At 45.2% G+C, this 10,697-nt stretch overlaps 1 protein-coding gene across 1 annotated transcript; it reads left to right on the top strand.

Annotated features, from left to right (window-relative positions):
- The first annotated feature begins 897 nt into the window (after nucleotides 1-897).
- On the top strand, nucleotides 898-10,478 carry MIS18A (MIS18 kinetochore protein A). Its single transcript, XM_013006898.2, has 4 exons — nucleotides 898-977; nucleotides 7,601-7,723; nucleotides 8,886-8,982; nucleotides 9,545-10,478. Exons 1-4 carry the CDS (start codon nucleotides 931-933, stop codon nucleotides 9,617-9,619), a joined length of 342 nt encoding a protein of 113 aa, XP_012862352.2. The 5' UTR covers nucleotides 898-930; the 3' UTR covers nucleotides 9,620-10,478.
- Nucleotides 10,479-10,697: the final 219 nt, after the last annotated feature.

The following is a 10,697-nucleotide window of genomic DNA, read 5'->3' as shown; positions in this document are numbered from 1 at the left end:
AGTGCAAAAGCCTTGAGGCTGGTATGGCTGCAGAGCAGACTAACGAGAAGCGTTAGGGAGTTATGCCACCCCTCTCACAGAAGTGGGGAGATCAGTTAGGAGCGATGGCAGAACTCCACACAAGGTGTGGCAGCTGTGCTGGGGGTGGGGAAGAATAGATGTGCGCAGTAGAGTCACAAGACTCGTCGGTGGAGTGGGTATGGGGAGCAGGGTGAGGATTCAAGAATCAAGGATGGCACTGGGGTTTCTGTTGAGCCACTGGGTGATTGATGGTGGCATTCACTGACGCAGTAGGTGAATCAAAGGGCTGTTTAGTTAGGTTGGATGTGAGGCGGTGGTCTTTCTTCTTTTCCCTCCATCCGACTCCAGGGTCTCCTGGACCTGGATGCGCCAGTACTGTTTCATGTTCCTTTGGTTCCGCTGATCTTGAACCTTGACCAAGGTCCTGGTTTAAGTAAAAGGTTTTGGTCTGGGTTCTTGGGGACTCTGAATTACGTTTAGAGAAAAGGGCCCTCTCTTTGAGATCTGGTGATGTATGCATTGACATTCCGCATCATCCTTGATTTTGATCCCAGTGCCCCAAATCTGATATTCTTTGTCGTCCATGATCCGAGGTTCTTATATTTCTAAGTTGTACTATTGCCTGAGTTTTTCTTCCCTAAGCTTCTTAGTTTTGTTCATGCCAGTGGGTTTTCAGAGAATGAAATAACTCTTATTCTATCTTCTTGCCAAAGTCCCTGTCCATGTAGTATTGAGCCCATATGCTGTGTGTGAGAGAGAAGAGAGAGGGGGATACTTTGACCTTTTATTTTCTCTCCCGCTGAGTCGGAACCTCAAACTTAGAAACTCTAGAAATATCTGCAGGTGCATTATAACAAACCACAGTAAATTACAGTTTCTTTCTTTCTAGACGTTTCCTGTAATGTTTCCATGGACAAGGAACAGAAGCTATCTAAACGTAAAAATGAAGACGGTTGGTGAGTAAGGCTGTGTGTATATGGATATGAAGGTTAGAGGAATGCTTATTTTTCAAGTAAGAATCTTTTTAAACATCGCTACTAGAAAGATTACTTGGGATAAAAGCCATTTTATAGTAATCAAAAATTCAAACCTGTCAATTATTAAATTATGATGGCCTGCTAGATATCAACGTGGAAGAGTCCTAGATTTCTATGTACATGTCCTAATTCTCCCATTTGGGCTCCGTGGCTTCGTTCTGAAGAACGTAGAAAAAGATCTGCACCATAGCATCTCATAGCACAAGGTGCCTTAGTCCAGTGCTATGTTTTTTCACGTCTTCGCACACATAGAAAGTGCACGTGTGACGGCCTGCCTCCAGGGCCCCCAGGTGCGAACATGGTGAAGTGTTGCCCGGTCCTCCCATCTTACGACGGCTGTCACGTTTGAGACCATGGTGGCAGCTCTCTGGTAGTGCCTGCCAGCCTGGAGGGTTCATCAGACAGCGTTCTGCTCCGTAGGGTTTTCATCGACTAGATCTCCAGGCCTTTCTTCCTACTCTATCGTAGTCTGAACTCCCTTGCTGAAACCTGCGCTCCATGGGTGACCATGGTGGTATTTGAAATCTGGTGCCCTGGAGAAGGACATCATACGTAGTAAAGTGGAAGGGCAGGGAAAAGAGGAAGGTCCTCAACTGGATGGATTGACACCAGTGGGCTCAAGCACGGGAACCCTTGTGAGGGTGGCGCAGGGCCGGGCAGTGGGCGGCGTTTCGTTCAAACCGACTCAATAGCACACCACAGCAACATGCTGCCGAGCTGAGCCAGTGGTAGGGCAGTGGTAGAATTCTCCCCTTCCATGCCCGAGATGTGGACTGCATTCCGGCCAGTGAACTACAGGTGCAGCCAGCACTTGCCTGGCATCCTGCTGTGAGACGGGCCAGGTTTCATCCAGCAGAGGTTCTCAACTAAGACAAAGAAGACAAGCTTGGTGATTCACTTCTGAAAAGCAGCCAGAGAAATCCTCCGGAGCACAGTGGTCTGCTCTGCAGCCAGGCATGGGGCCGAGGCGTGTTTCCTTCCGTGTACGTGGGGCTGCTGTGAGCTGGGGCCTGACCCGACACCAGCAGCCTCCTGTTTCCATCCTGCTCATGGGCAACCGGACACTGGGACCTTTACAACATGTTGAAAGGAGGCAGTGCTCTTTCTTCTCTTCATTCTGATCCTTTGTTAAGGATCTTAGAAGGAAATGCATGGCCTACAGCCATCTCACAAGTTCTGGCACTGCCTTCTCAGAGTGTTTATCACTAAGGGTGAGTTCCGACCAACTTCTTGCCAACCATAAAGCAGAAAAGTTGCTGCAAGAATAGCTATCATTGCCGCCTCCTTCTGCAGCACAACTCTAAAAGTGCCAACAGGGTTGGTGTTGCCGTGATTATATGGTGCCGCTCTAACAAATGCAACAAGTGGATGGGTTTAAGAAACTGAATTTTATTCACTCACGGTTTAGGAAGCTAGCAGTTGGAATTCAGCATCCAGACTAGGGGATTTGCCCAAAGCAGTACTTCCATCAGCACTGATGATGGGTCCAAGCAAAATTAAATCGACCTCTTGAATCCTTTCTGTTTGTCGTGATGTTGTCTCTTGGACCAGCTGTAAGACTTTTGGCTTCCTTGATACTGGGCCCTGGAGGCATAGAGGACTACTCATTGAGCTGCTAACCACAAGGTTAGTGCTTCAAACCCACCAGCTGCTGGCTGCTCTGCAGGAGAAAGGTGAAGCGTCTCATCGTATGAACGCTGAAAGCCTTGGCAACCCAAAGGCGCAGTCCTTCCCTGTCCTGCAGGGTTTCTGTGAGTCGGAATTGCCTCGATGGCTGTGAGTTTGGGTTTTTGGTGATACATTGAGTCCTAATCCGTACCGAAGGCTGCAGTCCTTGATCTTTATCAGCAAGTGCTGGAAGTTCTGCACGTCCACGAGCAAGCTGTGCCATTTGCATATTGTAGGTTATTAGTAAGCCTTCCTCCAGTCCCGATGCTAAATTTTTCAAAAGTCCAGCTTCTTAGATTATTTGCTTAGCATACAGATTGAACAAGTATGGTGAGATTTTAAACCATGCAGTATTCCCGTATTCTATTTGCACAACTGCCTCTTCATCCCTGTTCCAGAAGAGCAAAATGAAGTGTTTGGGAAATCCCCTTCTTTTTAAGGCTATCCATAGATTGTTATGATACACACAACTGAATACCTTTGCATAGTTAATCAAACACAAGAAAACCTCTTTCTCATATTCTCTCCTTTCAGCCAAGATCCATCTGAAACCAGCAGTGATAATCCTAGTGTCATGTCTTTTCCTGAATCTGGCTTGGATTTTTGGTAGTGCCGTGTTCATGTATTGCTGGAACCATTGTTGTAAAACCTTCAACAAAACTTCACTTGCATGTGGAATCAGTGATCCTGTTGGATCTTTTCTGCCCTCTGTTGGGTCCCGTTTCTTTGCAATGGGCACAAAGATGGATCTCTCTCGGTTGGTTGGCTAAGTTCTTGCAAACTTCTTGGCACGGACAAGTGAATGCTTCCAGTGCTTCACTAGCTTTTGGAAACGTCTCAGTTGGTATTCTGTCGATACCTGGAGCCCTGATTTTGGCTAAGGCTTTCAGTGCAGCTTGGACTTCTCCCTTAAGTACCATCGGTTCTTGATCATATTCGGTCTTCCAACATGGTTGAATGGTGGCCATTTTTTTTTGGTACAATGACTATTTCTTCCATCTTTAAAAAATTTTTAATAACTCATATTATTGGGAGTTCTTACAGCTCTTATAACAATCCACACACCCATATTATCAAGCACCTTTGTACACATGTTGCCATCACCATTTCCAAAACATTTTCTTTTTGCTTGAGCCCTTGGTATCTGCTCCTCTTCTTCCATCTTCTTTTGATGCTTCCTCGATAGCTTCCCCACGGAATTCTTCAGTACGGCAACTCGAGGCTTGAGTTTTTCTTCAATTCTTTCAGCTTGACGTATGCTGGCCATGCCCGTCCTTCTGGCTCGCTCGCTCTGGATCTTCGCGTGTTTCATTGGAATGCTTCCTCAGTGCAAGGCGCTCTTGGAGGTTTCCTGGTCAGCTCTTGTACTGAAGCCTTTCCCCCGTTTGCCTTCGCGACTGCGGACTGCGTGCTCAAGAAAAGGTTCAGAATCTCTTCTTACCTCCACTTTATTCTTTTCTTTCTCTCTGTCTCTTTAATGACCCTGTGCTTTTCTCATTTCCAGTGTTCCTGACGTCATCCAACAGCTTTCGGGCCTCTGTCATTAGCGTGCAGTGTGCCAAACCTGCTTTGAGATGGTCTGTGAGGTCGGGTGGGACACACGCAAGGTTGTCTTTTAGCTCTCCCTTCATTTAATCTGAACTTGCATTTGGGCAGTGTTCTGCTGCACAGTGGCCCCGCTTCGCTTTGGCTGATGCTGCTGAGCTTCTCCATGGTCTCGTCCTCCAGGCATTGTCGATTCATCCCTGGACATTCCGTCGGGTTGAGTCCATGTGTAGCCACCGTGTGTGTTGTTGACAAATGGCGCTTGCAACGAAGCTACTAGCCTTGCAGAATTCTGCCGTGGGATGTCCAGCGTTGTTTCTCTCACCAGAGCCTGGCTTTCAAACTGCTGCAGGCCCTTCCTCTTTGTTTCCAGCTTTCTCATCCAGTCACCACTGATGATCCATGATGGTCAAGTTCAGATTGAAGAGTCTGGTAGAATTCCTCAGTTTCTTCACTAGCTTTTGTGACTGGTGTGTGAATTTGAGCAATAGAAGTAGGAAGCGAGCCTCCTTGTGGGCAGATGCACATTATCCGATCAAAGACAGCACCGCACTTCAAGACAGGTCTTGAGATGCTCCTTTTGAGGAGATGCCCTTCTGGGACTTTCATCCCCGGCACCGTCAGCCGTGTGACTGTCCGATTTAAAATGGCCAGTGCCGGTCGGCTTCAACTCACTCACTCACGCCTAGGATACGGATCGGTATGCATTTCATTCCATATCTGGTGACCTTCAGATCTCCCGAGATGCATGCTGTGTAGAGTCCACCTCCTGATGTTAGCAGGTGTTTGTAGCTGGGTGTTCTCACTTTGAGTTGGTCCTCAGCCCTGAAAGCTTTACTCCATTCACGCCAGTATTGTCGCCTCCGTTGGGATGAGGAAGTTCTTCCTCCCAACCTGCGGCGCATCTCTTCTGGCAGTTCTGAAGGGTGACGGGCGAATCCCTCAGAAGTGGACAGCCTGGTCCTTCTTCAACTCTGCTGAACCCACTTTACCTTGCGTGCCCCCGCTGGCATTTGAAATACCGGGGAAACAGCTTCCAGTATCTCAGCAACATGTAAGCCACCGCAGGACAACAGACGGACGTACAAGCGGCAGACACATCATCTAATGGAGGATCGTGACATCAGATCGCGAAGTGAAGGACAGCCCTACAATCCGGGGATCACGGCTTAGCCACGTAGTTGCGTATTTTGTGGGTCCTCAATTCAAACCATGACAGATGTGTTTTTGTTTGATCATTCAGGAAAAGAGTCTTATCCATCGACTGGTGTTTAGCCTGCTGTTTTTCTAAGTATCATTTCTTTCTTGACAACGCCTGCATTAGATGTTAGTTCACAGTCCTGGCCATTTGTCCTGAAGTCTTGCTTTGAGGACTGTGAGGTTCAGATTTCTAGCAGAAAAGTTCGCCTGCTCACTGTTGGTAGAGTTGGGCTTCCCTTCTTGGCACTACTGAGATGCTTCTCCAATCCCCACAGAACTTCATGTATAATCACTGGCGTAGTCTCTCGCTAATGATGCCACCAGTGAGAATTTATCATATACGAGGCTGTGATCCATTTTATGCCTTTGTTCTCTGTGTTGCCACTCTAATTAATAGTGCATCTCAGATTCTATAGGTGGGCAGGAATGTATTCTGTTAGAAGCTGTTTGATAACTTCCTTTTGTTTCATCCCAGGAATTGATAGTAAGTTCATGTACTGGGGAAAGTTACAATGCTTTTGAGATAATGGTGATCTTGTGTGGTTTATATTTCCTTACTGTGATCATCAGTCACCATAAACTTGCTATATATTGTGATTATATTTTAGGACAGAGAGCTAGAGAATGGTCCATGTGGATGGGCAGCTGCACATTCCTTTGTGAGACAGTAGACTCTAAGGCAGTTTCTTTTTTTTAAATTCATTTTATTGGGGGCTCTTACAGCTTATAGCATTCAATACATCAGTTGTATCAAGCATATTTGTACAGATGTTGCCATCATCATCATTTCCAAAACATTTTCTACTTGAGCCCTTGGTATAAGCTTCTTTTTTCCCCCTCCTCCCTCTCCCACCCTCCCACCCTTATGAATTCTTGATCAATTGTATATTGTTATTATTATTTCATATCTTACTCTGTCGTTTGTCTCCCTTCACCCACATTTCTGTCATTCGTCTCCTTGGGTGGGGGGGCTATATAGCCAACCTTGTGATGGCTACCCCCTCTCTCCCCCTTCCCCCTCCTGACCACCCCTCTTCCCTCATGTCTCCAAGGCAGTTTTAGGACGTGAAGAGACGACCATGCGCAGGAGGGGGAGAGCATTTTCAATGAGCTGAGAAGTATCTAGAATGAAGAATTGTGTGGGGCGGTAGCGATGGATCAGCGTTTGACATATTCATGGCTGTCTCTGGAGCATCTCTGTCGTTGGTGGAAGGCTGGGCGGTCGTCTGGAAGTGTGACAGATAAAGACAAAGCAACCCTGACAAGTACATCATGAGCACATGTCAGAGAGGCCCTTATGCCTTACTGCGGGGCCAGGAGAGGGCAGGGCTGGTTTAAAGGCAGAGCCTGCTTTCCGGGGCGCAGATGGCTCCTATCCTACAGGGCAGCAAGACCTCAGCCTGTGGGCTTATCTCTTCTCCCAGCTGTAGCTCTACAAGACGGACAACGTTTGCACCTTACCAGCTTTCTTTCTATATAACTCATCAGAGAACTTGAGAATTAAGTCATGAGCAAGCAGCGCTACCTTTCCCTGGAACTGGGAATGGAAAACTAGCCTGTGGTTCAGGGGCCTGCATTTTTGTAAAGTTTTACTGGCGCAGCACAGACCCATCGATTCAGTTACGTATTGCTTCACGTCGATTTCTCACCCTAGCGGCAGATTTGAGGAGTGACAGACAAGTCTGCAGTCCTTCCCCCCCAAATTCACTAGAAAGAAGTCACCTCCCTTTTCCCTTCGGTGTCACCCGATCCCCGATGGGCTAGCTCGATAATATGACATTAAACGGCATGTAGAATCTTTTCTCTCTCTCTAAATAGTAGAGGATTTTTCTTTTCTTTTAAATTTTCTTAATACCAAACAGCAGCATCTGCATTCTAGAAACACACCTTTCTTCCTGAAAGTTGTGTGTATGTCACTGGACGCAGGTGCTTCAGGAGGCGTGGCCTGGAGATTGCTTTCTCTACCTTGCCGATAGAAACCTGTTTCTCTCCCTTTGCTCTCTGCACGTGAGACTCAGTGGTCAGAACAACAGGAATGGGTAGCGACATGACTGTGCCGGTGCTGATGGGTGCTTGCGTGACAGGTTGCTCGTTTGTCCCCCTGAAGCAGTGGCGTCTCTCTCTTGCAGCATCCTGGAGACCCTATACTGCACGGGGTGCTCGCTCCAGCTGGGCTACATCTACAGGTGCACCCCCAAGGACCTGGATTTCAAGAGAGACCTGTTTTGCCTCAGTGCCAAGGCCATTGAGAGGCAAGTTTGATAGAATCAGAAAAGTAGGTGTGCAGAGAAGTTAGTATTGACACCATCACCACTAAGTCAATATTGTTTTGGTAAAAGACATCTTCAAGTAGTCATTCCTGGCAATAAAGCTAGTGATTTTTTAAAAAATTTACCTGATTCGTGTGGTATTGGAAAAGTCATGCATTCTAAATTGTAGGTTCCCAAACTTATTTTGCCTACAGCTCCCTTTTCCGAAGGAAGATGATTCAGTGCCCCCCTGCAATGAAAAGCATTTGTACTATAGCCCATAATGCAGGTTGCAGTGCAGTTAGCTGCTTTTGCAGCCTTCCTGAATCTTTCCAGCGTCCCCCAGGGGGCAGTATCGCTCAGGATGGGAAACACTATTCTCAATCTTAAGGATGGAGAAATTGGGGGGCGGGTAACAAAAATATTTCACTTATTTTCAAAAATAAAATTTTGTACATGAAAGTCAGGATAGTTAACTCTGTTCAGAAACAGTAACAGGAGTAATGGTTCCTCGAGGGTACGGGAAGAGAGAGGGGTGGGGGGAAGGCGGGAATAGGGAGCTGATAGCATTGATGAATGTGTGACTCCAGTCGATGGGATTGAACAACAGCAATGCATGTGAATGGATATACTGGATTGTGTAGGATATGTCAATGAAACTATCATAAAATAAATAAAATTTTATTTAAAGGATTTACACATTTAAATTTTAAAATTCTCAAATTCCATTTTTCCCCACAAACTTTTTGAAGCTCTCATGGCTTTTAGCCAGTGGTGTGGGCCAGTGCACGCAGCCCGTTGTACTCCTCTCACCCCCAGGTCTCAGCTCCTAGACTGTCATACAGAAGTAAGCATTTCTAAGTTAGGCAAGAAAAAAGTCCTGATCTGGAAAAGTAACAATATAAAGTTTCAATATCACTGATGGTAAAAATTGTCTCCTTTTTTGAAAGATGCAGAGAAATGCATTTGCTCTCCAACAGCCCTAAGAAGTAGGTGTGAGGAAGCAAGGCAAAATGGTTTCCCATCTTGTTGGGAATGAACTCGTGTGTGTGTGTGTGTGTGTGTGTGTGTGTGTGTACGTACTAGAACTCCAGGAGCAATACTTTTTAACTTACTACGCTATTTGCCCCTGATTTATATTTTAACTCTCTGCTCTTAACTGCAGTTATATTTTAGGGTCTTCTGAAAAGCAGCTTGTATCAGAAGATAAAGAGCTTTTTAATCTCGAAAGCAGAGTTGAGATGGAAAATTCTTTGAAACAGGTAACTTCTCCGTGTGTGTTTTCTCTCTGTGTGAACAGCCCTCCTTGATGGACGCTCGCTCTTAACTGCTCTTCCGACCTTAGCGCTGTTATGTCAAGAACGTGCTTACCATAGTAATGTGCTCACTAGTAGTAAGTTTGATTTCAGGCCACTAAACTATAAATTAAGCTAAAACTTCATGCCCAATTCTACACAGTATAGATCCTGAAACTGCTGAAGTGGGTGGAATCAGTGTACCTTTGGAATAAATCAGTATTCATTTGATTCAATTCCCATGATATAAACAGCCTTATTGTTGAACATTAACATCCTTTGTTGTGGCCACAGAGGCAAAAACAGTTGGTGGAGGTGAATACATAGATGAGCTAAGGATGATAGAATTAAATCTAATTTAGTGGAAATTTGCTTGATTCCTGTAAATAACTCCATCGGACAAGCACAGAATGCTATGTATAATGCACAGCATATTCAACTATTGCACTAAGGATGTATAGTTTTAATCATTTAATCACTTATATTTTCAGTCACATGTTTGTTTTTGTATCTTTGTTCAATTGAATAGATGAAAGATGTTTTGGAAGCATTACAAATGCAGCTGATGAAGGTTGAATCAAAATTGTTCTCTCCCAAAATTTGAAATCTCCTCCATGACCTCGTCTGGACCCCTCCCCCGCCGCTGCCACAGGGACGATTCCATCACCCGTAACAGTCCTGCTACCCTTTCACTTCACAGAGAACTGAAGGACTGCTAAGTGACCACGCACCTGGTATTCTTTTGTTAACGGTCACGTGAGAAGAATTGTAGAATGTTTTAGAGCTACGTTTGATGGTAAAGAGGTGCTTGTTTCCAAATTGGAATTTTGAAGCCATTTTATGATATCGGCTAGAATGAGAAATTAAGAGTTTATTTTGCCTACCAACTCATGATTTTCTGTACTATTTTTTTCTATCAAACTGATTCTTCTTCCTTTTTTTTTAAAACCTACGCTTCGTTTAATATGTTGGACGGTATTTAATATTTAACAGTGAGAACATCTTGGGTTTTTTTCCACCCAAGCTGTGGTTAGATTCTCTCTGAAAACTAATGTGTAAAGTTCTCTTGAGACCCAGTGGTTGGAGTACTCACTCTTCAGAACTGTTTGAAAGCTTATACAAGGGCAGAATAACTTGGACCGTATAGACTTGCGTATAAACCGACCTGAATATCAACCGAGGCATCTAATTTTTCCACAAAACTGCATTAAAAATGTGCTGAAAAACTCGTCTTATACTCGAGTATATACAGTATGTGTAGATCTACTTAATCCTGCTTGCTTTTTTATTTACCAGTGTATGCTTAAAAAAATCTAAGACTTTTACTAAGGGGAGTAGTCATCTCAGCCTGGGATACTGGGGGAAACCTCAGTCTTTCAGTTTTCTCGTATGTATACATTTTATCCAAACGTTTTATATTTGTAACCAGGAAGAGAATAAAGGCTAAGCTTGATGTTCACAAATGAAACTGTGGGACGTGAACTGAGTCCAGAGCTCCCGGTGCCACGAGCCTGACTTTGCTGTGGACGTGGCCCCTCCCCGCGGTGGCTGCCTGCCCCTGCTCTTGCTGCCTCTAGCTCACTCCAGTCATCTTCCACACATACGAGAGAAACCCGCTCAACTTCTGCTCAGGATTTTCTGCTTAGAATGTGCTCATTGATTCTGGGACTGTTTAACATGAT

The sequence above is a fragment of the Echinops telfairi genome, unplaced genomic scaffold, assembly GCF_000313985.2.
Source record: "Echinops telfairi isolate 266 unplaced genomic scaffold, ASM31398v2 ScPeMD7_7469;HRSCAF=8507_0, whole genome shotgun sequence".
NCBI lineage: Eukaryota > Metazoa > Chordata > Mammalia > Afrosoricida > Tenrecidae > Echinops > Echinops telfairi.
This window is presented reverse-complemented; position numbering and strand designations above follow the sequence as displayed.

Bases quoted from the DNA above. Each gene is read 5' to 3' on its own strand.
- MIS18A (XM_013006898.2), top strand. From the start codon at position 931: ATGGACAAGGAACAGAAGCTATCTAAACGTAAAAATGAAGACGGTTG. The intron at 7,724-8,885 runs GCAAGTTTGATA...TCTTAACTGCAG, and splicing joins AGTGCCAAGGCCATTGAGAG to TTATATTTTAGGGTCTTCTG. The intron at 8,983-9,544 runs GTAACTTCTCCG...TCAATTGAATAG, and splicing joins TGGAAAATTCTTTGAAACAG to ATGAAAGATGTTTTGGAAGC.